General features: G+C 43.5%; 1 protein-coding gene across 4 annotated transcripts in view; it reads right to left on the bottom strand.

Annotated features, from left to right (window-relative positions):
* Positions 1–27,674, bottom strand: part of SEMA5B (semaphorin 5B) — a 422,878-nt gene that overhangs the window by 57,767 nt on the left and 337,437 nt on the right. For all 4 annotated transcript variants that reach the window (XM_083153606.1, XM_083153603.1, XM_083153604.1 and 1 more), the window contains 2 exons: positions 3,980–4,097; positions 3,607–3,782 (listed from right to left, as the gene is read on the bottom strand). In XM_083153606.1, coding sequence (XP_083009732.1) covers positions 3,607–3,782; positions 3,980–4,097 — 294 coding nt within the window. The remainder of the gene's footprint in view (positions 1–3,606; positions 3,783–3,979; positions 4,098–27,674) is intronic.

Below are 27,674 nucleotides of genomic sequence, written 5' to 3'. Positions count from 1 at the left end.
TTGAAGGGGAGGATTCAGGTTGCAGTGATTATATACAGCAGGGTTGCTGACTTTTTAAATCTCCTCTCCGGGAGATGCCCGGAGAGGAAGACTTTCAGCAGGCATTCGGGGGGGCGGGTCTTGAGCGTGATGTCATTAAGCCCTGTCCCCATCATAGGAAATTACCCGATTTGCTGATCGCCACCAAGGGGGCGGGGCAAAAATGATGTGATTCTGTCACTTTAGCCCCGCCCCCTCATCGGAGATCCGGTTCCAGTTATTTAAATGTCGTGGTCAGGGGTGAGATAGCCAGGAACATGGGGGGGGGGGAGAGCAGGGGTCCCCCAGAAAACTGGGAGGGTTGCCCACCTTTCCGTGAGGCCGGGAGGGGGACCTGATTTTTGGGCCACTCCAGGATGGTAGGCAAACCTCATATACAGTAGTTCATGTTTTGCTCCGATGACAAAAACTGGTACTTATATGCTAGTTGGGCGCCCACTATAGTAAGTACGCTCATACCCTCACTATCCATGTTGGCATGGAGCTGATCTTATATAGTGTGGAGAGCGCAGAGAGCCACCGAGCCCAAAGCGCGGCGAGCGCAGCGAGCCCCGCGACGGGATGCGTAAAACTAAGCAAATAGCTTAGTGGGCGCCCAACTAACATATAAGTACCCGAAAACTAAAAATGCGCTTACACCACCCTGATCTTAAGATGAAAACCTGGACAGGGCAAACAAAAAATGTGTCCTTTGGCTGTACTAGCTACAGTGGATTTTTACACTGGGTGCGTGGTGGTGGGGTGTCATGTGTAAATTACAAATGCTTAGCTTGCATTTTAAGATCCGTGTAATAAAAAAAAGTTTAAAGACATGATGCATTCTAGACAAAGACCCCTTCTGCTCCTGACTTCTCAGAGCTGTTTGTTATTAAAATGAGGGTTAAATATGCAGTTACATGACAGGAATCTTAAAACGGTATCCTGGCAATGCTTACTCATGATGTCTACCCCTGCATTACTCAGATGAGAAATATTTAGAGATCATTTGCTCTTTGATAAAGTCCTCTATATTGGGGGCGGAAACGTCCGGAGATTACCCCTGCTGGTGGAGAATTAAGGCCCATACACACTGGGCGCCTTTCAGCTGAAAGCTGCTGAAAACCTGCCTGTTTGAGCGGATTTCAGCTCAAAGCCGCCCAGTGTGTGGGCCCCAGCGATGAGCGGTGAGCGCTGTTGCGCGCTCCCGCATCATCACCGGGAAAGAGGATGGCTTTGCATAGCGCTCCGCTATGCAACTCCGTGCTCCCTGCCTCCGTCAGCACCGGGCAGGGGGAAAGCCGCTCAGTGTGTATGCACTGAGCGGCTTTCCCCACAGCGGTGATTTACATCATTGCTGTCCATACACACTGGGTATAGTCGCCCAGTGTCTATGGACCTTTACTTAGTGTGTGAGTGATCACTGACTGACTGCAAATAGTCACAGCACGGTTCAGCAAAAATAAACATGGCTACATCTGTAGACAGTAAGTTAGAAACATATATTTAAAAAATTTGATACATATGGATATACGTTGGTGGGGATGTCAGTGGTCAAAATACCAATGATGGAGGAAATCCCTACAGGGGTCAGGTAAGTATACCTACCCTCCCCCTGTTCTACAAGCCTAAGTCTACCTTTATGCAGCCTAACCCTAACCCCCACCCTTACACAACATGATTCTAACCGACACCCCCCACCTAAATGTAACACCCCCTAACTGCATAACCCTAAAGCCCTCTCCCCCCAGCCTAACCCTATCCTAATCCCCCCACCACTACCTCGTCATTTTTGTGGAGTGCAAAATGTTGCTATGGGTTCCACAAATGTCTAGCTACGCACCTGCTTATGACCCTGAATAATAAATAGCGGTGACTCCTACCACAGTGTAAGAGGGTGCCTGCCACTGGCCATAATGCCCTCCCCCTATCTGCTGATGGTCCCTGCTGACGCCAGTCTCTGCTGATGCCACTCCCACTGATCCCCACCGATTGACACCACGGTTGCAGGATTGGCGCATTTGCAGTATCGTCCTCTGTACTGCTCATGCGCATGCCCCCATCTTCTATGGGCTGCTTTGGCAGCAGCTTCTAGAAGCTAAATCGCAGTCCCGGCACCAGTACACTGCAGATGACAGGTCCCTGGACTGACACATGCACAGTATCACATACCACGGATTTGATGGGCTGCAGCCAAAGATAAGGGAACACCTCCCAATGGGACACTGCCTTGGGTGACTGGCATGTTGGACTTCCAATAGGAAGTCACTTCCAGTCACAGTGAAGCCAGTGTAGTCTCACAGCATCTGGCTGGATTTATTTAGAGCACAGTGGCAAATTTTGCTTTGAGGTCGGAGGCTAGGATACATGAGCATGTGCTCAGACTACAGAAGAGAAGGCCAGGTATGACTCTGGTCTAAAATAAATCCGTTGGTGGGGAATAGTAGCACTTAAAGATGACATCATCTCCAAGCACCCACTGTAAGACGGAAAACCCAGGTCATTGGGAGACCGGGGACTGGTGTGAAGGGTGATGAACTGTGAATAAACTTGGATAGTCACTCATGGATTAACGGGTAAGTAGAGAAAACCCTGGCTTCAACCCATACCCAGTGTCCCAGGTTAAAGCTGGGTTTAAGAAAGGGATGTACATGTGAATTAAGTAAAGCAGCATTTGCTTTATTTGCATGTTTTTTAAAGCATGGAATAAATTCTATGTAGAGCCCCTTCCTCTAGTCTGACAGTCAGCAGAGGTGTCTGGAAAAAAATCCCTGATTATGCTGAGTTTCTGTAACAAGCTCCATATGTGAGACCAGTTTTCTTTAGCAGGTTATTTCTGTTAGCATTTCCCTGGGCATGCTATCTCACCAAATCCCCAGCACAGCAGACAATCCCACAAATCACCCCTTAGCAGTTCATCGCATCAAATCATTACCCAGCAGATCACATCACCAAATCTGAAGGGGTTCACACACGAAGCGACCTGTCAAAATAACCTAGAATGTTAGCCAAAATTGCCCCATGTGTACACAGTAGGCAATATTGATGTGCAGCTCAAAGCATCACTATCGCCTGTCCAAATAGACTGTGCAGACCAGGCAATTTCTATTAAGCCATCTACCACAGTGTATTTGGCTGGGAAAAGGCAGGATGTACTTTAGCCGTCTATCTCTGATGGCTGAACTACAGTACATCTTGATTAGGACTCGGCTCAGTGAAAATCGCTGAGCTGAGGCACGCTTGTACACCCCTTTACTGTGAGCAGGATCTTCTTACCTTATTGTGGGCTGTTATTAACCCAGTCCTGTTTTATTACTGTTTGGTTCCCATCACAACAGAATTTGCTACCACTATATACAGTAAGTAACAATTAATAAAGAAATACTCTCCGCAGCAGATCATTGTAATAATGTCATTTTTACCGTTTTTAAATTAAGCTCCCCAAAAATTGACAACACAAAAATGGATAGATGGATAAATAGAGATAGATAGATAGATACTGTAGATAGATAGATAGATAGATAGATAGATAGATAGATAGATAGATAGATAATATGGGCTTAGTGCTTTATGAAGGAATTTTCCACTTACCGTGAGCAGTTGGCTATCTCTATGCATGGCCCCTCACAGTCACGGCCCCCACAACGTGGTGCGGGATTATCACAGATTCGAGAACGACAGAGGCATGTTGAGTCTCCATCTGAGTGCTGACAAGGCTGCCAGGTGGACCACACGCCCAGACCTCCATTCACTGTTAAGTTCCTGATCTGAGACATGAACAAAGGCAGTAAGCACAAAACATTTAAAACTGTGTTTTGTTTTTCTATCAGGGATCGCTAACCTACAGTATAAAGAGCAACAAGGAGTTGAGTTTAGAAGGTCAAAATGACCTGTAGTAAATCACTTGATTTTGATAATCAACCTGTCATCTATACCCGAATTATATTCTTGCAGTTCTACTCACCGGGCATTCAGTGATATTCTGAAACCACAGGCTCATGTTGGAACTGTCTTCAAGTGTGGTACAGCGTTTCTTCTTACTGTCCCAACCACAGTATGGGTCTCTGGCTCCCAAACAAGTCCTGGAAACAGAAAGGGCACATTTATTAAACATTAGAATATATCTTGGTTTCTTTTACACATACAATCTGGTTTTTCAAGATGCCCTCTTGCAAACCATATATCCTATTCGAAATCTCTGTAGTGGAGAGACATGGTCAGTCTGATAGACAGACTCAGAGTGGTTTATTTACTAAGATGGGAGTTCTATTGGGCAACCAATCATTTTCTATTATCTTCTAGAAGGTTCTAGATAAATAAGAAATAGATTCTGATTTGTTGCTTTGGGCAACACCCCATCTTTAATAGAACTCTAATCTTAGTAAATACAGCTCACAGACTTCAGCATGCTATGTGATGAGTTACAGACAGAGGGAGGGCGTCAAAGAGAAAACAGAGCTAAAAAGAGCATGCATAAGTGGGCCGGCCTTAGGCATAGGCACACTAGGCAATTGCCTAGGGCATTTGGAATTCCTAGGGGCATCAGCAGCTTCTGCTGATTAAAATGATATGCAGCATGCCTATATTCTGTGTGAGTGAGGCTGTATCTGCATATGAAATAGTGTATTCATGGAAATCACTGTAACATAGCATTCCGTATGCAGGTACAGCCACAGTCGCACACAAAATATAGGCATGCCGCATATCATTTTAATCATCGGAAGCTCCTTGTGTGTGCTGGTCATAACAATGCAAATAAGACGAATTTTCAGCAAAAAAGGCACCCAACGTTAGCAGAAGGGCCAGGAGCTGCATGGCCTATTGAGACAAGATGTATGAGGAAACATCTGAATCCAAGCAGAGGCAGAGGTCACAGTATTAGCGGCTGTGCGAGTGCGGTCTGCGGGTGGGTTGGTTGTGCAATAGTGTTCGGCATATGTGTAAGGGGCATTATGTGTGTCATGTATAAATGCATTAATAATGTGCGACATATGTGTAACAAGCATTATGTGTGTCATGTGTATAAGGGCATTAATAATGTGCGACATGTGTAATGGGCATTTTGTGTGTCATGTGTATAAGGGCATTAATAATGTGAAACATATGTGTAAGGGGCATTATGTGTGTCATGTGTATGAAGGGCATTAATAAAGGTTGGCATAATGTGTAAGGGGCATTACGGTTATAAGGACATAAATAATGTGTGTCATGTGTAAGGGGCATTACTGTGTGGTATTATCAGGGGTGCCGAGAGAAAGGGGTAGGGGGTACAAATTACCCAGGCCAAAGCCTGATGGGAGGGCCCAGTGGGGGCCCTGGGCCCCCTCCCCTTAAGTGACAGCAGCAGCTGCAGCTCTTCTCCTCTGCCCAGCACACACTGCTTTGTGCTGGTTTGCAGTGTGGCCATGGAGGTGGTTAAAATACAACATTTTCTCAGGATTTTTTTCTAAGGGTATAATTTGATGAGTAATGTATATAAGGTAAAGTGGTACTACAATGTGATGTAACATGAATAAGGGACACTCTCACATGATATAATGTGAATAAAGTTGCACTACTGTGTGGCATAATTTGAATTTGGGGTCAAATTGTGTGGCCATGCCCCTTCCCAGCAAGAACGCACCCCTATTTGGGCTGCGCACCAAATGTGTGCACTGTTTCTATTTAAAATATTGCAGGTAGGAGCACCAAAATGATGACTGCTATGATGAGGGTTGATGGTGCTGGGAAAGGGGAGCAGTGTCAGAGGCGGAACTAGTGGCGGTGCTAGGGGGCACCAGCCAAAATCTTGCCTAGGGCATCATTTAGGCTAGGGCCGGCTCTGAGTCTCTCTGCTCACTACATCATGTGAAAAATGGTAATAACAAAACATCTTCTTATACCTTGCCCCAGTGATATATATATAAGGCGCTCAATTAGTTTAGTGATATCACTCAGGTGCATGAAAGGGAGGGGGAAACACTGTGTAAGAGAAAAAATACATTGTTTAACCCAGTAGACTAAATGATATAATTGACCAGATTTACATAGATTTGCAAATACATGACTAAGCCCTTAAGCCGTTGTCAAGACTTCTCTGTGTATTGGGGGTCCCTATTACTATGTCTAGGTGCCGGGAGCAGCACCTTGCCCCCAGTGAATAGTATTGTTTCATGAGTCTTAAAAGCGGGATGAAGTGAGTTATTCTGTGAGGACATAGTGTATATTTAAGTATTTCTTCTCTGTATTATATGCCAGTCAATGATGCTCTCGGTATTATATAGTGGTTACTGATGCTCTCTATCATATATAGTGGTCATTATTATATAGTGGTCATTTATGATCTATTATTATATGGTGGTTACTACGATGTTCTCTGCATTATATGGCAGTCAATCAATGTGTTGTTTTATTCATTATATGGTCTTAAAGGAAAGTGCCTATATTATATGGCATCACTGTAAAGGCCCATACACTAGAAGATATTGGTGCCAATATCGCTCATAATGGGGCTTCAGAGCGATATTGTCCTCAATCTCGTGTGGTGTGTATGGTTAATGTCATTAATGATGCTCGCCTTTATCTTCCAAACATGCAGCTCATGGCTCATGTACACATTGCTCAGTGTGGATGGGCGAGAAACAAAATAAGCAATATATTCCCAGTAGTCACACCTGCTACTGTATTGGTAGGTATGGTTTCATTACTGTACGGCCACTGGCCACCAATGAGGGCACTGACCAACAATGTTTAAAGGCTACCGATGCGTATTTAATGGTCACTGGCCACCAATGTTTATATATGTATAAGGGCATTGGCCACCACACTGGACCCCAATGTGTATTTAAAGGTCACTGGCCACCAATGTTTAAGTACTGTGGCCACTGGTAACCAATGTTTTACTATTCATCATTAGCTTGGCGCCTCTTTATTGGGGGGATCTTTCGTCTTTTACATCTTCTAGTGTGTACGGTTCTCTACATCATATGGCAGTTATAATGAATTTCTCTGTCTTATAGGTGACCACTGATTCCTTCTGCGTTGTACAGCAGACAATATGGTGTTATCTGCATTTTTTGGCTGGTACTCTCTGATTTTCTGTTGTGGGTGCAGTAAAGACACCAATACTTACCTATGAGTCTTGAGATAGCGGAGCCTACATGATGACACCCAGAACCACAGAATAAATGCAGCAAGCACTGACGCCTTAAAGTTATGTACTTTACCCACACCCTACAGACATTTCAATCTTTACAATGAAAATATAGCTTTAGTATTCAAGCAACTAATTGGTGAATTCTATCTACTAGAGTGCGGGGGGGGGGGGGGGGTGTTACTATTGCAGTTGGCCCTGTGCCGTACATAGAGACTGCAAAAAATACAGAGGTTTATTATAGAGGTAAGAAAGTCAAAAACCACAGTGAAAGGATGAAAGTGATTAAATACAGTCAGTGAGGGTCAGGACTACTCTTTTTCCCAGAGATAAGCTCAGCAGAAAATGTTTAGAAGCTGAAACAGAGATACTAGATAACAGTGAGAGGGAACTACTGTTTTTATAATATATATAATGTTTCACTTATCTCCTGTTATATGCAATGCATGGCACTTGTTCTCAAATGTAGGAAACCACTATTGTGCTAGCCTGGCCTGTCTGCCCATCAGTATGTACTCTGTGAACTGTCCCTTCCCACATTCAGTATGAATGTTCCACAATTCACTGTCCCTGGTTTATTAATAACTTCAGTACATCGGGTCTGTGTGCCATTAGCTGCAGTAACGTAACACAGGATGTAGTTATTGCACGGTTAACAAGTTACTTTATGGTTAATATAGGAATTTTTTCTAATTGAATAATTAAAGGTTATATTTTAAAAATACTTCAACACATCCATTTTCACGCATTTAGTGCCCCCAACAAAAGTCTTCGTTTCTTTGTGTATTTTCATGGTTAACAAGTTCCAGTCGTCAGATCTCTGATTTTCTACCAATGACGTAACCACCACTAATTTACAGCAAAACACAAGCGCTTGTGGAGACCAGGCCGGATCAGTCAGAAGTGTATTATTAGACACTTGATTCTTGTTTTGTCTTCACAGAGCTGAATCAGAGACATACTTTATCTCACTATATACCGCCTTAAGCTCACGTTCAAAGGCAGTCTGACATTAAACATGGCTGTGAGTACAAAGCAGACACACATCCCGGTGCACACTGGATTACTTCATGGGGATCTCCAAGGCCTGCAGAAAAAAGCCGAGTGATGAGACGCGTATAAACACACAGCGCCGTCCCTTTGAATAAGACGATTATTACACGTTTATTCTCTCTTCCAAGGAGGAATAATTGTCCAAATCTTCTGAGCCCCAGAGATATCCTTGGGCTCAGTGCTGTGGGTTTATCAGGCCAAAAGTTACACAAAGCTTTCACTGTTAGGGTATGGTGCCCTGTCTGTCCATCTACACAGTTTTCATAGGCAGCAGCCGGCCGTGGCCAAGCTTTGATAGTGTTTTGTTAGAAACTTAGAACACTGACTGCTTTCAGAGCTGATGTGCATAAGATTGGCCACAGAGGAAGCTGAAGCAGATATCATTTGTGCCCCTGGTTGGGTCACCTCAGTTCTATTCCAAAACAGAATAATAATCCTAGACGGAATCTATTCTAACAAAACAGAATGTATGTATTCATTAAAGCCCAAATACATATAAGCCCTGATTCTAGTCGACTCTCTCCCATGCGCATTCACATAGGGGAGCGATGTTTGTGTAAGCGGTCACGGTGAATTGATTATTCCCCGGCCGCTCGCACACAGCAGTGTGGGTGGGGGGAGTGGGGTGGCGGGCCGTGGTCGTGCCACTGGGAACACCCAGCGTTTTATGGCCGGTCCCATGAAAACAATGGGCGTTCCCATGCTAGTGTGCCGGTGATGTCAGCAGGTGTCAGTTCCCTGCCTGCTTCCCGTAGGGGCAGCCGCATATCAGAGGTGTCTTAAATTTGTGAGTGCTTGCAAAATCATTCGATGGTCAGCGAGCATCGAATGATTTGGCCCCCGCACGCACGGCTGCGAATGGATGTTTATGCTAAACATCCAATCACATGCGTGCAGCAAAATCGGCATGTGAGGGGGGGCGGACGTTTGTGTGGGAGCGGCGTTTAAATGACCAGCAAAGCTGCGAAATTTGCAGCTTTGAGAATCAAACCAGAATAACCCCCATAGTTTCAAAAAACTTTTCAAGGTCATCTTGGGCCTAAAAGGGTTAATATTTGGGAGCCTTTTTGGCTTTAACAGGGGTGAATTTCTCCTAATCAGGGCTGTCTGAGTGAGGGACTCTTGTGGTCCGTCTAGCGGAGCACTCTCCCTCCACTTTGTCTTGCTATTCTATTATAATGTGATTTAGCCAAGTGTGAAAAACCCTTTATTTCTAAAGTACCATTTCTCTGAGTAACGATTCTGTTTCAAATGTGATTAGGAAACTTACACAGAATGTCAAACAGTGCACTAGAAAAATGATTAGCTCTCACCGAGACAATTGACACAATCAAGATGGAGGGGTAAAAACAACGGGTGCAGAGATAAGAAGGCTGGTAAGACTGAAATGCAGATGAAAATAAGAAAAGGGAATATCCATGCACTGTACAAATACAAATATGAAAACATGTGTGCTACATGTGGCATGTTAAGATTATATAGTGCAAAGAATGGTCTTGTTATGGTGGCATGATGGTGTTATACTGTAATAAGTTGTTATGATGGCTCCGTATAGGAGCACTAAGGGGCTACTAGGTTAACCTTGGCTCTGTACATAGCAGGTATGGGGTCGCATACAGTGCAATGGGTGATGGGTTGTATATAATAGTTATGTGCATAGCCAGATAATTGGAGTGTGCAACATGTGCCACCACATTTTGTACAACCACTAAACCCAAAACACAATAGGGCAGCGCTAATATCCTTAGATAAATGCCATTAAAATATAAACATATCAAAATGATTGCATTTCACAATAAATTTAATACAAAAATAATAAAATCAAACACCGAACAAGACGCTGATCATAAATACATACTCAAGTACATCAGGTGACCCATTAAAACATTGTGGCAAGAACGGTCCATTCCTATCATGCCTCTATACAGTACTTCCCAAAAGTGGTCTGTGGAAGCCCTCCTTTCATGGATGTGGGGCTTGCTTACTCTGATCCTCCAGCATGGAGGTGTCAATCGCTGGCGAAACTGAGGATATCCAGTGTGCCTAAACCTAACCCCTGTAGCAAAATGACAGGGGCTGATTGTTTGGTACTTTGGGCAGGATCTTCTAATTCCGCCACCATTTGCCGGCTACCGCATGCATAATAATTGCATATACCGTAACATATGCGATTAGTAGTGCAAAGGAATAGGAATGTTCAAGTTAAATATAGATGGAGCTCCTCTCTTCCTTGGCCAGAGCTCGCCAGAATGTCCCCGCTATCGAGTGTTGGTGGAGAGACTCCATCACACTGGGCCGCGCATGCGTCTTACAGTATCTTGGCGGCTGGGCGGCAGGACCCTGCCCATCTCTGCTTCAGGCAGACGGGCAGGGTTGGGGGGGGGAGGTGCGGGGGAGGTGGGATGCGATTTGCACATGTGATTTGGTGAGATTTTTAAACATGTCCAAAAATCGCACCCTATTACATTTCGCCCCTGGTGTTATTTTCTTTATATTGATTTGTTAGCAACTTTGTTGACAGTATTCTCTTTCTTCTTATCTGGTCCACGTTTGCTCACCACAGGTTGGTGCAATTTATTTAAGTTTACCCCAGTGGGGTTATTTCCTGTTTATGATACTGTTCCGTACCTTTGTGTGGCTTGCTGTGTTTTTGTGTGGTGTAATATCATGATTTTGTGTGGTGTCTTTTTCGTATGCTTACGACTAGGTCGCCCTTGGTATGCGACGAGGTCGCTTGTACATTTGGTTGTCTTACTTCTCTGAAATTGGCTGGGTGCCATTAGTTAGTGTTAATTCAGTTAGGCCCCTTTAGTCAGTTTCACCTTTTGACCATTTCCTAAGAGATCTCCTGTACTTTGTCCATACTCAAGACCTGGTGGCACTGTAGTTAGGGCGGACCTAATTTTCCCCTTCAAAGGTGGCTATTAAAGGCGAAGTCCTAGTTTTTGCAGGTACAAGCCATTCTTCAGGAATGGTTAACAAAGGCAGAGTAGGGTTTACAGTGGCCATCCTAAACAGCGGTCACAGCTGTGGGTTATATATTTAGTATATTGTAGAACTGGAATGGGTTCAGGAAAGGGCAAGTAAATTGATTAAGGGTTTAGGTTAGTCATTGGGCTACAAAGAATAGTTATCCAGGCTAGGTATGTTTAGACTGGAAAAAGGCATTTAAGAGGAAATATAATTAACATATAGGAGGGACAATACAGAGAACTGTCATGTGTTCTGTTTACTATGAGGTCTATGCACAGGACACGCAGGTACCCCTTATGGTTAGGAGATTACATACCATTCAATGGATAGGAATGTTCAAGTTAAATATAGATGGAGCTCCTCTCTTTCTTGGCCAGAGCTCGCCAGAATGTCCCCGCTAGCGAGTGTTGGTGGAGAGACTCCATCAGACTGGGCCGCGCATGTGTCTCACAGTATCTTGGCGGCTGGGTGGCAGGACCCTGCCCATCTCCGCTTGAGGCAGACAGGGTTAGGGGGGGTGCGGGGAGGTGGGGGCATGCATTGGCGACTGGAGGCGGGGTGGTGCGTACCCGGGGGGAGCTCCGTCAGAACAGGGCACGTGAGCATCTCGCGTGCACGCGCCCCCTTCCGATGGCTGGTGAAGGCTGGCGATAGAGTCGACTTGATAAGTTTTTAGCAGAAAAAAAAAACATCCAGGGATACAACCATTCCTTTTAATGCAGAAAAATGTGTTAGGTTGAAGCTGATGGACATTTTTTTTTCAACCTCATTAACTATGTTAATAGTAGGGGAAAGTAAAGCAATATCAAGGAATGTTTGTAATAAACTGAAACAATAATATTGTTTGGCATTCCATGCCCTACTACAAGACCTGTGAGTGCCACCTTTTCTCCACTATACTGTATATTAATATTATTATTTTGAGGCTGGAATCCCTGTTAGCTGTTTGCACTTCTTGAGGAACGCATCCGGTGACTGTGGTGATGGCATTGTGACGCTGATCAGGTGTTTTCATAGCAAGCTAGAAGAGTGCATCAATGCCCTTAGTTTCTGACTGAGCCGTTTATTATAATTGGATGATTTAAATATTAGAATCATTGTAGTTCATTCAATCTCTGAGTAGTGCATGTAAAGTGGGAGCCTGCAACTAGTGTGAAATTTGCTAATGTTTACAGTAAAATATTTGCACTCTTTTGATGAGTCCCCTAGAGATGGAAAGGGGAGAGTAAAACAGAAGGAAACCAGATGACAGCACAGACTGTAACCGGGGCACTATCAAAATAGGAAGAACAAATCTTCTAAAATGAGATTGGGTAGTATTACCAGTAAGTAATCCTATTAGCCTTTAATCAGTGGTTAATTAGAAGCTATGTCTCTGAAGCTTTGGGTGTACTTAGAACAGCCAGAGCTTTGCTTCCACTTAATATATAATACAATATTTTGATTGCTCCACGTTTTTCTCTACACAGTGCTGTACTTGACCAACAAGGAAAAACAAAAAATGTGTTTTTCCTTGTTGTAAATTGTAAATTTAAATTGTAAATGTATTAATACAATTGTACATTTTATTTTTTATTAACATGAATGAAGTTAAAATAGCTGAAAAACTGACTGTGGACCTGCCAACTGCATCCCACTCTTGCAGGGGGGGTAGTGTGGGATGCAGTCAATATTCGATTCATACATTCTATCCATGAAAATATAGCATAATTGAGTACAGAGACAGAGCACAACTTTGTTTTAATGTAATGTAAGCAAACGACTGCTTATTTAAAAACAATAGTTATTTAACAATATATAAAACATACATACTGTATATAAGCAGATACAGATTATACTACAGTATATATAATCTGTATCTGCTTACAGCACCAGCAGGTACTCTCTCCTCTGCCCTCTTCTCTAGTCCATGTGCTCCACAAAATCATTTTTATTTCACTTGATATTAAGCTTGCATCTTTAACGACACCCTCCCTCATCCTGCATGTTCAGATGAGGGAGGTCCTTTTTAACACACGGCATCCCCCTCCCCCCAAACCCCACCCCGCCATTGCTCCCTTCCTAGGGCAAGTGTGTATTCAGCGGAATCCTTTCCAAGTAAATATCGGCAAGTGTGTATGCGGCGGGGATCGGCTAGTGTGTAGGGGCTAAAGTGTGCTATTTTTCTTGCTCAATATTTCCCTCCCTTTCAAGCATCTGAGTGATATCACTAAAATAATTGAGCATCTGCCAGTATTTATTTCTATACTATACATACATACATACATAGCAAAAATTAGACTTCAAACGGGGCAGACTAGATGGGCCAAGTGGTTCTTATCTGCCGTCAAATTCTATGTTTCTATGTAATGATCCCTTGAGAGTCTCATTACTGTCCTAATCAGACACACTGAAGCTGCCCACATATGGATAGGTTTTTTAAATGATATGGCCGCTTTCAACCAATTTGTTTAATAACTGTCCGTGTATGGACATGATAATGATGCAAAGCTCATACCCGTAGCTCATTCATCTTGCTGCTAGTATTCAGAGCCCAGCAAGCAGGTAAATGGCACCCCGCTGCCCTGCCGCGTTCCCACCCCTGCCCTTGTGCACAGCTGCAAACGCATTCGCAACAGTGAACACAGGGGGGAAATCACTCACCATCAAAAGATTTTCCCCTGTTTGCAGCACCGATTAAGTCTAGACTCACTCAGCGCTGTGAAGGCCCTTGGGAGAAGGCGGCTGCTGATGACGTCAGCGGACCTTCCTTCCCATTGGCCAGGGAATGCCTACATTTTCTTTAGGCACTCCCAGAAAATGTTGCGTTACCACCCCCAAAATGGGCGCAGGGTGACAATCACCCTGTGAGCAGCCAGATTGCTGCCTTAGGATGGACGGCTCTCATTTGATAATTGGACAGACTGCAAATTTGCAGCCTGAATTGGGCCCAATAAGCGGTAGGGGCAGTATTGCTCTATTTATGGTTCTAACTAAAATAATAACATATTTATGCATTTAATTACTTGTTCTCAAGGCCAACTGTGTAACAACTTATCTGTGCATGTCAGTCCAGTGATGTAACTCTGAAAGGCATTAGAGTCATTTGCCATCGGCTCCTGCTCTCATGGGGGCAGTTTGAATCAGTTAATTGAATGCCATCAATATCCCTTCTGTGGCTGACTCCCCCTCCTAGCAGGAAATTAGATGTCACACTCTCTTTATTATAAACAGATTTTTGCAAGTGTCACGACCTGTATTAGAACCCATGACCTGTTCCACTAGAAGCAGACACCTTACTGATGGAGTTATTTACTCCTGCATAGGAAGCATGTGAGTTCTAGCTATATGAAGTTACTACACTGCCTAATAGTAATGGTTTTAAATGAACAATTATACATAGTCAGAATCTGCAGACTTACTGTGCAGGAGCAAATAGCTTTGTCAGTAAGTTGTCTGCCTCCAGTGAGAGAGGTGACAGGTTATAGTCCTGGGTATGACTGCTAACCAATGTATTTGTGTAAAATAAATCATAATGTAAGTAAGTGTGAAGCAATGTAACAAGATTTATAGAATATTTTCTTGATTTTTCGTTTACTTACATATAATGGTGGGTGTGCATGTGTGTGTGGGACACACACGCCAATATTTATATTGCCTCCGGGCATCTGGGAAGAACTTACGCCACTGTGTCAGTCTGAACATAATCCATGACAACAGGTAAGATGTTCTCATCGTACAACATAAAAACATGCAGCCTTATACTATCAACGTGGGACAGGAGTCACATGAATTTAGCATTAACTTTACTGGTTACATGGTGCACCCCCTCGCTGCAGTAAGTGCTGAGTGTTACTGCTGAGGGTGGGACTGTTTAATGGCACACTAAGGGGCTCAAACAAATGGATGGTGCTCTGTAGAATGCCACATGACCCTACAAAATAAATTCCTACAGATGGAGCTACGTTTATCTAGCCTGCCTATGGCGTTTGGCCCGGCAACTTGCCACAGCGCGCCTATTCGCACGGTAGAGTAAGAAGTAGCACTGCTTGGCGTTTGGCGGATGGTGTTACAGGTGCAATACCAGCAATCATCCACCAGATGTCACTTTTTAAAATCCCCACTGCGCATGCGCCAGATGTCTAATGCAAAGCTATTGCTAAATAATCCGGATTTGCGTGTGCGTAAGTGTCCATTCAAATGCACAACGGCGCAATAACTACTTTACTGTACATTACTGAACTGTTCAGTATGTTAGATTAGGAATTTAGCCCCCCTCCACTTCATAGACATCGCAGAGGTGGGTTGGAATGGGCCTTGATGAAATCAGAGTCTGTCCCTGCCGCAAAGTACTCATCAGCGTCTCCTCTCCTCAGGTTTCCTTCTGAGAGGAGCAGCACAAAATAGTTATGTATGGGCAAGCGTCAGGCTTTTCGATTTGCATTGATGTGAGCTACAGTATCATATACTTTTCTTCTACATAATGCTACTTATACAGGTATGCTGTTGTCATTTTATTTAAATACAGGTTGAGTAACCCTTTCTCGGTACCAGAAGCATTTTGGATAACAGTCTATTCCGTATTTCCGAATATTTTTATATTTCAATGAGGTATCTTGCATTTATGTTGTATAAACATTTCAACCACATTAAATACACATAAATACATTTTATTTGTGCTAAAATCTATCTATCTATCTATCTATCTATCTTTCTATCACTCTATCTATCTATCTATCTATCTATTTATCTTTCTTTCTATCTTAGCTAAACTTGTGCGCTCACATGGTAAAGATGGTATAGACCAGCCAGAGAGGACTTCGCTGTGTCAGGATTGGGCCAGGGTTAGTAGCTGGAGATGTATCAGGGTGCCAGGTCCCTTTACTAGTGTGTTCATCATCCCTCCTGTCCTGGGATATGGTCATTAGGTCTACAGCATGATGGTCGACAAGCATTAGGTCGACAACATTATGTCGCCAAGCTGAAAGGTCAACATGGGTCTAGGTCGACACGGAACAAGGTTGACATGGGTCTAGGTCGACATGGGTTTTGATCGACAGGTCATTAGGTCGACATGGCTTTAGGTTGACACTAGCATTAGGTGGACATGGGCAAGGTCGACAGTCAAAAGTTCAACATATTGGAGCCGACATGTGCCGACAGGTGGTATTTAATGCCCTACCATCAACTAGGGCGTGGAGGTAGAATAAAATAGTGTCCATCGTGCCCGAAGCATGGCGAGCTCATGCAGTGCTGCATTTCAGTGTCCATGTCGACTGTGTCAACATTCAAAAAGTGTAAAACCCCATGTCGACCTTTTGACTGCTGACCTTGCCCATGTTGACGTAATGCTTGTGTCGACATAATGGCCTGTCAACATTGTCCCATGTTGACCTTTCACCATGTCGACCTAATGGTGTCGACCTAATGATTGTCGACCATCTTATCCACACCCCCTGTCCTCATATCCTACCTTACCTAGCCCCTTTTACTGTACTTACACCACTCATTTCTGACCCTCTCCATTCCCTTTGATGAGGCAAATGCAGCAAATGGTCCCTTGATGCATATGGGCACACTGCAGACCTATAGCCTTGAGTCCTATTGGAGAACGTGCGCTATATAAACTAAATGGGGTGTTCTGTGCCACTAGTGCAGGCAGATACAGCATCTCTGTTATCTGCTGTGGACCTTTTTAATACATGTGGCAGGCTAAATATATTGCAATATTGCAGTAAACATCCAAAAACATAACTTTTGATTTTTTTTACAGCATTTCTACTAATAAATACTTATGAGAGGATAATGCCAGGTCATCATAATACATAGGGAGAAAACAATAAGCAGGGAGACCATGGGCATGATTCGGCAGTGCTCACATTAGAGTAGATCACAGCCACTACCTGTGACGGTATGTTAATGCCGCTGCTGACAGGCATCCTATTGAGATGCCCATAAGCCACAGCAGGGGCGTAACTAGACATTCGTAGGCCCCGTAGCAAAACTTTGCTAGGGGCCCCTCATTAGCAACTGATGGTAATAAATATATATAGCAAATATAACTTAGACTGTAAAGATGGGCCCCCTTGCACCTATGGTAGTTACGCCCTTGAGCCACAGTACGAATCCGCCAATAGTGTCTTGTTGCTGCTCTATCGGACATTGCACCTCCCCGATGCAGGTGCAGAATGTCTTTTGATGCAATTCCTGACACTGATATGCCTGCATTATTCCTGCCATTGTCAGACGGGTCGGTAGGTGTTGATTTTGTTTACAGCTTTTTCACATTTTATTGTATTTTTTAAACCAAATTCACATCAGTCAGATCAGGGGTACAGGTTTATTTTTGTCATGTAATGTTTTTCATTGTATTGCACTGAAGCAAAACCTAGGGCCACTTGCATCTATTCTAACTCCCCAGCTAGCCCCTGCCAGTATCATTTGTATTCCTGATGACCAGCAAAAAGACAGATTAACATGCTGGTTACTGATGACAATAATCTGTACTTTACGTATACAGTGGTAAAGTAATACTGCTCCTGTCTGTATATATCCGAACACAACAACTATGTTTTACCCTTTTCCCAACCTGGAATAATGTAACACACAAGTAATGTTTAAGTTTTATATCTTTATTATTTTCTTTTTATTTGGTTAGTTATGTAAATGGGTACTTATGTAGTAACTGGGCTGCCGATTTCTAAATCGGGTCGGATCGGGAGATCGCATCGCATCGCATGCGACCATGCGATTCGATGCGATGCGATGCGATGCGATGACCCGATTTTTCCATAGGAATCAATGTTAAAATGGACTGAGTCCATTTTAACATGGAATTCAATGGGAAAAATGGGTCCTTTTCATACCCCTACTATCCAAGTGGGCATGGAGTTGGATATAAACCTGTGGCGAGCGTAGCGAGCCACCGAGCCCGAAGCGTGGCGAGCGAAGCAAACCCCGCGAGGGGACGAATACCGTCCCCTCGCGGGGCTCGCTTCGCTCGCCACGCTTCGGGCTCGGTGGCTCGCTACGCTCGCCACAGGTTTATATCCAACTCCATGCCCACTTGGATAGTAGGGGTATGAAAAGGACCCATTTTTCCATAGGAATCATTTTAACATTGATTCCTATGGAAAAATCGGGTCATCGCATCCGATATCGGATGCGATGCGATGCGATGCGATATCGCATCGCATCGCATCTGATTGTATGCCTTAACTTAAGGCATACAATCAAAAAATCGGCAGCCCAGTTACTACATAAGTACCTGTAAATGTATTACATGTAACTTGAAAAACTCAATAAAAAAAACACTTGATAAAAAAAAAAAAATACTGCTCCTGTCTGATCATGGATGATTACAATGACCACAAACTGATACGACTGTAGAAAAGATTTAAAGTAGAGTTAGGTGACCTAGGACTATCTGTTGTGGAACAAACAATTCCAGGATGCTATGACAACTATCTGTCAAAGCCTGATTTACCCTGAAATCCCTGCATCCACATTTCAATAAATATTCATGGATTACAGAGGTCCATGAATATTTATTGACATTCTGAGAGGTGTTTCACATTTGCGACTCCTTTTCAGAGTCTGAAAAATGTTGCTTTTATATAGGCAGATATATTATTACATTGCTGGTGTGTAATGCAGCTGCCCACCAAAGCATTTGCACATTGTGGTCCTTATTCTAGTTCACTGTTTCTGACAAATTCCTTCTTAGATGCTACAGGGCCTCTGGCGGCACTCGGCCATTTGAAATGCGGCACCCGCCTCGTGAGCCAATCAGAGCTCACATGTGTGTTTTGCATTATTAGTAATTAGAAGACTAAAATTAAAATAGGCAGGAGATTATGGTGTGGCTGAGAAACATTTTACATTGAGTGGTAGACACGCCCAATAGGTGGTGCTAGACACACCCCTTTGGCTGTGCACCCCCTAATAAAATGAGCTGCGCACGCCTATGCGTGTCATAGAATTGAGGCCCTAGCAGTAACCACACATCGACAGGCTGTGATAAACCACAAAAGGTAACAGAACAGATGAGCCAACACTGCCCGCTGTCTGCCCTTTCCAACAGATGCCATATGAGGTTGCAAAATAAACACCCTGCGCCTTGTATCTAATAAATACACAACTCCATCTCAACCATGCAGCACAGCCTGGCCAGGAACCTATTACTGAGGGAGACAAATAACGCAATCTAGGTTGAAGAAAATGCTTTCCCTTAACGACCCTGATAATCCCTTTTTCCTTGGCCACACAAAGAAAGGGACATTACGGCTGATGTATAATGCAGAATTATGGTACCATTTACAATTTCCAGTGACTCCACATTCACCTCAAGGAATTAATAGATCCTTTTATTAAAACTGTTTAAACTGACCAAAATAATGGATTATTTCACAATTTATTTCAATTCTTTTGTTATCCCTTATATGTATTAATTTCATAATTTCATTAAGATTTCCGGGTCTGCAATTTGCAGTTTAACTTAAAGCAGTGGTTCATAACCCTGGTCCTCAAGTACCCCCAACAGTCCATGTTTTCCAGGTCACCCAGCATGTGCACAGGTGCACTCATTACACATTTTAGAAGATCCACAGGTGAAGCTAATTATTTCACTTGTGTTTCTGGGGTAGGTGTATGATGCTGCATTATGGGGGAGAAGGGGTATTATTAGAGTATGATATGTGCACAGATACCGCTTCTCCCCATGTATGAAGGGGCCGGTATGCACTAAATGACAGTGGCGCTATGCGCCTCTGTCCATATCTGCGCTACTATCTAAATGATAGCAGGCTGATATAATGGGCAAATGTATAAACGGTCAGCAAAGCTGACAATTACGCCTCCTGTAGCTATCGACTTTCGACAATTGCAGGGTGGCGATGCCCTATAGCCACAGCGGGGACAGCTCAGTCCCTGCTGCCGGCTCTGGGCTACGCTGGAGATCTCACATGAGTAGCAAGATCTTGCGCATGCTCAGAAGAGCCGGCCATGCAGGCAGAGACAGCACGTCACTCTAAACTGATCAGCTGTCAGCAGGAGGGGGCATCGCCGAAGGGGGGAGTTTACGCTCCCTCGCTTTGGCGGACAAGATGTTAATACATCTTGTCTGTGTCCCTTCCTAGTGAGGTTAAGCAGGATGAGTTATAGTGGGACGATAAGCTCTGCTATAATACATCTACCCCTTTTTGTGGAGACCTGGAAAATGTGCACTTTTGGGGGTACTTGAAGACCAGGATTGGGAACCACCGACTTAAAGCAATACTTCTCAAACTTGATCTTGAAGGTCCACTAAAGCTGGCCATACACTTATACGATTTGTGCTGAGAAATCGGAAGAAAAGTGTCCAAATCGAATGTACCTAAACTCCAATTGTGATCCGATATGCTGTTCCGTGCGCATCGGGATCCGGAGATTGCAAGTGCAGCATGTAAGATTTCTCGGATCTGGTAGGATCCAGCAGCACTTGCTGGGGGTCGCATATGATGCATTGGGGAAGATGTATTAAGCGTTAACAAGAGATAAATGCAGGGGTGATGAGGAGAGATAAATGTCCAGCCAATCACCTGCTTAGTGACTTTTTTCAAACACAGCCTGTAACATGGCAGTTAGCAGGTGATTGGCTGGACGTTTATCTCTCCTTATCACACTTGCATTTATCTCTTGTTAAAGTTTAATACATCTGCCCCTTAGTATGCTAAAGGACCGCAGTTGCATAGGTATCGCATGCAAGGCTGCGCGTGATACCTCAGATTAGTGTATGGGGGCCTAAATGGGGAGTGCACACGGACAATTTTGACTAAGCAATTTTGGGTGAGATTTTGGCTAGATGCACTGGAGATTTTGGCTAGATGCACTGGAGATTTTGGCTAAGCGATTTTGTGTAAACAATGATAGTCTATGATCTAGTCAAAATTCTCTTGCCTGCACAGTCAATCAATGCTAAGCAATTTCTGCTAGACAATATTGACTAAGCAGGAGAAAAATAAGGAGATTTTGGCTAACCTTCTAGTAGATTTTGACTAGTCAAAATCTTCTGTTAAAAGTTCTCAGTGTGTACACCCCTTTAAGAGGGTGATACAATTGATCTCCTGGAGGCTGTTACTAATGGGAGCTTGGACAGAGAAATTCAGTTGTTGCCTACTTGTGTGTGACTGCCAGGGGAGAACAGATTTCTGCTTGCAGCCTCTTGAGGTGGCAAGAAGAAATGTGCGAAAACTCAGGACAGGTTAGCCACTATTCGTTGATAAACCTCGTCTATTTATGCACAACAAGTGTAACAATTAATAGTTGCCTAGAAAAAATAAATGTGCCCAGTAATTAGCACATCTCATGAAATAATGGATTTCCCCCTTAGTATTAAGGCTATTCATTTTAGAGCACAGATGATTACAGTACATCACAATGACTGCAGTAACTGTGCTCGAGCATGGATATACAGATTTGTTCCACATTCACTTAAATTGCATCAAATAGCCCATTTGGCTTGCTACAGACAGTGCCACTTAGCAACTCCATGTAACATTTTCTCAAAATATTAATTTTATTCTGCAATATTATATGAATTGTTTTGAAACAAAAATTACTAAACCTAAATGCCTAGTACACTAGGCTACAAGGGCGTAACTACCATAGGTGCAAGGGGTGCAGCTGCTATGGGACCCAGAGCTGAAGGGGGCCCATCTTTACTGTCTAAGTAATATGTTTTACATACATTTATCACCATCAGTCGCTGAATGGGGGTTCTTACAAACTTTTGCTATGGGGCCTACGAATATCTAGTTACGCCCTTGCGAGGCTAATTCAGCTTCAGACGATTGTTGTGAATCTGGACAATGCGATCGCAATCGAAGGACCGGGAAGGTGTGGCGATATGCCATTTTAAGGCCATTGACACAGCGCTGGGGGGAGTCACATGCAGCTGATGCGATCAAAACCATGACAGTGCAGCGCCTGCCTTTGCAGGGGGTAACCTTACAGATATGAGCGCTTTGCTGTACAGCTGGTAGTGAGCCTTGAGGACAGAAAACTTTCAGACGCAATGTTCTAAACTTATCAGACAAATGCAATTTCTATACATAATGTTTTTGTGGTATCATTTTCCAGGATTGATTGGGGAAAGTGATATTTTTGTATCAGGATGATGAGTGTTTAATATGCTAATACAAATCCCGTGGAGCCTGTAAAGACACTCACTATCCTCAATTACGGTAGAATATTTTACAGCATGTGAGATGCTTCTACAACCATCAACAAGAGTGACCTTTGTGTTTTATTATCATATATATTATTTCTAGAAGGTGATTTTTGGTGACGATCCCTTTTTCTTACTTCATATTTAACAAAAATCAATAAAGATTAAGTTCTCAGTTTCTGACAAATTGTTCATTTAGAATTTCACATTCTATTGTTTTATTTAAATAGAAGTAAAAAATTCACTTTTCACCCCAGAGTTCTTTTTCTGGGTGCTTCAGATGATCAGTTTTATTTGCATTCCAAATTTTCACACTAATATCTAGTACTGTCATTATTTATACCAGATGTGGTCAACATTATCCTCTTTCGCTGCCATACAGATGTAGCCACGCTCATCGATGCCGCGCCAATTTGTGTGATCATGTTGCCATGCGAGTGTGTATCATTCACTCCCTCCTTGCACAGGGCTAGATTTCACTCTGTCTGGGTAGTGGCTATAAGTTCACAGGGCTCTGCAAACTTGGCCATCAGTGATGGCCATCAGCAATGATATTGAGCATAGCCACTGGACGATCGCTTAGTGTGTACCCAGCTTTACATCTACTCCAAACATCTGTTATACTTTCATTTCACAAAATGCAAGGTGGCACTGGGACTTTCAAATGGTTTAGTCCCGGTGCTACCCTGCATTTTGCTTGTTTCGGATGCCTAGAGCGACCCAGCAATATCGCTGACATAATGCGGGGGTGGAGCAGAGCTTCATCGGGTGCATGGAAGGAGGCAGCAATTGGAGCCGGCGCTTCTCCAAGAACTGGTTCCTCCATCAGTGTGAACGGGAACAGTGTTGCTTGATCTGGTTAACCTGTTCACACTGCACAGCAACGAACCCGGTAAGAACCTTTCTTTTTTACCGGTAAATTGCCGGGTTTCTGCCGGTTTACCGAACCCGGTAAGCCCTTTCAGATTGCACCAATTACCATCAATAAACCAGCATGAACCCAGTAAATAGGTGTGATCTGAAAGGGATATTCATTTCCAGCTGCACAAGGTACCTGTTCTTTGCTGCTCTGCCATAGAGAGATATTCATAGTCAGGACAGAGCAATGAAATCAGACCTGTTCCATTAACCATTTGAGTGCTGGAAGGGGACGCTCGCGCCGAGCTTCCAACGGAGCTCCCCGCTGCCTCGAGAGGCGGTCCCCGACGAGTGCCTCAACCTCCCTGCAGCCCCCCTCCCTCTCTCTAACCCTGCCTGTGTGTGGGAATTCTGGCGAGCCCCGGCGCTGGCTGAGAGATGCTCCATCTGTATATTAATTGTCTACATTATGTCCCTGTCGACATTTTAACTGTATTCATATTGACTGCTGACATAGTTCATGGCATCATTTTGGTTGTATGGTGTTTATATTCTGAATGTCTAAGTGTTGCCTGTCTAACTAATATACCCAACAACAGCAAAAGATATAAACCAGATTTTCCTGCTGCTCCTTAATACCCCCAATATTTTACATATCTGCTCTTTGAACACATGTAAATAGAACAAAGGTGGATACTGTGTATCGCTAGTGGGCACCTTTAGGTAAGCCGTAATGCCAAGTTGCAATTAAATATTTTGGGATGTCACACCCAAAAAATATACAAACTATGCAAAAAGGAAAGGAATAACTGCACTGAATGAATCTCATGCAGCAGCTGTTATTTACAAATATATACATTAGAATTTTATTTTATTATTTACATAAACATCCATTCACAGCCTGCAGGGGAGCACCCACATCATTCGATGGTCGCCGAGCATCGAATGATGTGGAACGTGCACATTGCTCAGAGTAACCTTAGATGTGTGTGCACATTCTGAAGGAAGAGGGAGCTGACGTGTGGTGATGCTTCAGTCAATTTACCCCCTAGGACTGATACTGAGATGAGACTAATTACCTAATTGGCCACTCCTAAAGGTCTGCAGCTCTGCCAATCATAACTGTAAAGGTGTCCATATATTCACTGATTTGTACTGGCCGAGAAATCAGGTGAAATCGGCCAAAATCCCATGGTGTTTAACATCCCATCCGATCTCATGCGCATCGTATTGGCAGATTGATTGTGCTGTAAGTAAGATTAATCATATGTGCAGACGTCAGGTGCACATCGCGGGTGCTTTTTTATATACTGTATCGTATCTGATTTCTCTTGAACTCACCAAGCTGCTACCGGGAGTTCTTTAAAAATGGCACATCAATTGCCAAATCAGATTCCAGCACTGCCAGGGAAATTCCAAGGGAAGTCTAGTGCAAATTGTGCCTCAGACAAGTCGGACCAGTGTATGGGGGCCTTAAAACTGAGCTGTTCACCATTAAACCTGTGTAAGATGATAAGCCTTTATTTCACCTGTGTATTAATAAAGGCTCCTGGTAGATGGCAGTTATGGGTTAATAATAAAGCACCAGAATTAACACTCACACATGGTAGTACGTAATGCAGACAAAATCCACACTATAAAATATAATGTTCTATATCTCAACCCAAACACTATTGTAGTCCGTGTGCTCACAATCACTCTGCCAACTTCACTAATATCCCTCTCATTTCTGACACCTCTGCAGGTTTATAGACTGATGTTAAGAGCTTTGCATAAAGTGCTTCTCCTATAACAGCTCATTATATCACTTTAATGACATAAGTGAAAACATCCAGAGATTAGAGCCCTTGACAAAACTGCCCCTATAAATCAGGTCTTCTTACTACCGGCTCAGTGATGGGCACCAAGGCTGGCAATGGCCAACGGACGAAATGCCAAAATATCATAAAAATGAAAGAGGAAGAACAGTTTACAAGCACAAGACATTGGAATATAAAGTGGCAGTATAGAGCAAAGTCAGTGGAGACCGTCTGGGTATTATCCGAAGAATAACAATGTACACACAAATCAACATTTACAATACAACCATCTCTGTACTCTGTGACCTGTACAGTCAGTGCCGGATTTAGGTGTCAGACCACCCCTAAGCACAACATCACTGGCTGCCCCCCTATTTAAAAATAGAGGGAGCACAGAGAGACAAAGAGAGAGAGAGAAAAGGAGGAAGGCAGATAAAGGGCTTTATTTTGGTTCATTCTTTCTGACAAAATCCTTCTTAGATGGGCAAAACCATGTTCACTGCAGGTGGGGCAGGTGTTACTTGTGCAGAGTGAATTAGATTTGGGTGGGGTTTTACTTCAAAGTGAGATCTATATTGCAGTGTAAAAATAAAGCAGTCAGTATTTTCCCTGCACAGAAACAAAATTACTCACCCAAATCTAATTCTCTCTGCATGTTACATCTGCCCCCCCTGCAGTGCACATGGTTTTGTCCATCTAAGAAGGATTTTGTCAGAAAGAATGAACCAAAATAAGGCCCAAAGGGACAGAGTGAAAGGGAGAAAAGGAGAGTAGAGAGAGAGAAAGAAAGAAAGGGAAAGAGAAAGGAATTGTGAGAGAGGGAGTACATGAGAGGGAAGGGCAGAGAGAGAGAGAGAGGAGCACAGAGAGAGAGAGAGAGAGAGAGAGAGAGAGAGAGAGAGAAGGAGCACCATGAGAGACAGAAAGGTATGAAGTAAAAGGGAGACTGAGATATAAAGGCACCTTGGAGGGGACAGCCAAGGAATAAAATTAAGGCCTAATTTATTCCATGCTTGTTATCTGTCACTTGTCCAAATGTACTCTGGGGTTAAAGTTCTAAAGGTGACTGCCGGATGGCTGTGCCAATGTAACTTAGGGCCTTATTCTGTTCGGTGCGGTCCGTTCCGAATTCTTTCTGAGTGCGCTTTTTAGCCGTCTGCGCATGCGTAGGCAACGCAATGCGCATGTGCCACGCATGGTCTCCGTACTCGTTCTCACTAATACTGTCCACAAATGTGCACCGCTTTGACTCGGGAAATATGGGCGTAATATGGGCGTCATTCGGACCTACACAAGGGCGTGGTTTTAAAGTGGGAAAAACTGGGCGTAAATATGGGCGTACACGAGGGAGTGCACAAACTCTGGTAGGCGTGCATTCGGACAGCACACCGACTGCAAACGAACCAACACGCATGAAATATGCGGTCTTCATAAGCAAGTTGGTCATGTGCTAGGCATTCGGTTCGCCCAATTAGAACGGCCGCACCTGAAGCACTCTCAGCTGAACACAATACAATCCACTCCTCTACTCATTAGTCATTAATTACACTCTTTTCATTGCTTCAATTGGAAGCATTGCTGCCTAAAAGGACCATTACTAAATACACAAATATAAGCTGAAAACACCACTGCATGTTTGCTATTTTACCCACATTTACACTGCAAGCAATGGTCAGAAACTGGTACCAATAATATAATTTTACATGTCACTTTCACATTCAGCAATAACAGCACACATTTGGGGGTAAAAATAACATTTATTAAATTGGTGGAAAACATATGAATTTTATAGCATGTTATTTGCTCAATCAAAGTATCAATTAGGATTTAATTGATTACAATTACAAACAATCCATTTTTTATGAGGTTGGCTAATTGCATAAGTGTGTCATGTGGCAGATGTATGAGTTCAGATAACAGTCGTGAGTTTTGCGGACATACCCCGCATCGGTGAATATGGGCAGCTTCCCGTCCGTTCTGACGCTGTAAGACCGTGCAGAATCTTTGTGTTCCCACCGCACACGCACGGTTTGGATGTTGTCCGAAAACACACCCTCTTCTTAGAGAGTGAGTCCGTCCGAATGCGGAGGACCTGTGGGCGTTTGTTCTGACAATGTCCGCACAGCGTGGTGTTCGGTCAGCTCCGAAAGAATTCGGAACGGATCGCACCAACCAGAATAACCTCCTTACTGATGGAACCATTACATGCACATGGGCAGTATGACTGGCGAGTCTCTAAGCGGCCAAACACGTGTTTTTTATGAACATTATAAATGTAACTACATGTGTATTAGCCTGGGGCACCTGGAACCTTTAATCAGTCCATGTTGGAGATCCTGTGTATTAGATAAATCACCATTAGACCATCAGGGGGGTTTTGTCGACATTGATAACATGTTGAAAATTCATCAGTGTTGACATGATGTATGTTGACAATTTATACCACACCAGCAACCTCAGATTATACAGCAAGAGTTGGTTACGGAGCAGGGGCAGATTATATGAGTGCATTAATGAACGTATTTTAGATAAAAAAATTGTTCCTTGTTTTCCATCACATTGTAACTGTTGTAGCCATGACCTGACCTCCATTTGTGTGTGTGCGCTTGTGTACGTGCTTTACAAGAGAGATGAGTGCAAAAACTGGGAGCAATTGTAC

The sequence above is a fragment of the Crinia signifera genome, chromosome 7, assembly GCF_055691185.1.
Source record: "Crinia signifera chromosome 7, ASM5569118v1, whole genome shotgun sequence".
Taxonomy (NCBI): Eukaryota; Metazoa; Chordata; class Amphibia; order Anura; family Myobatrachidae; genus Crinia; species Crinia signifera.
This window is presented reverse-complemented; position numbering and strand designations above follow the sequence as displayed.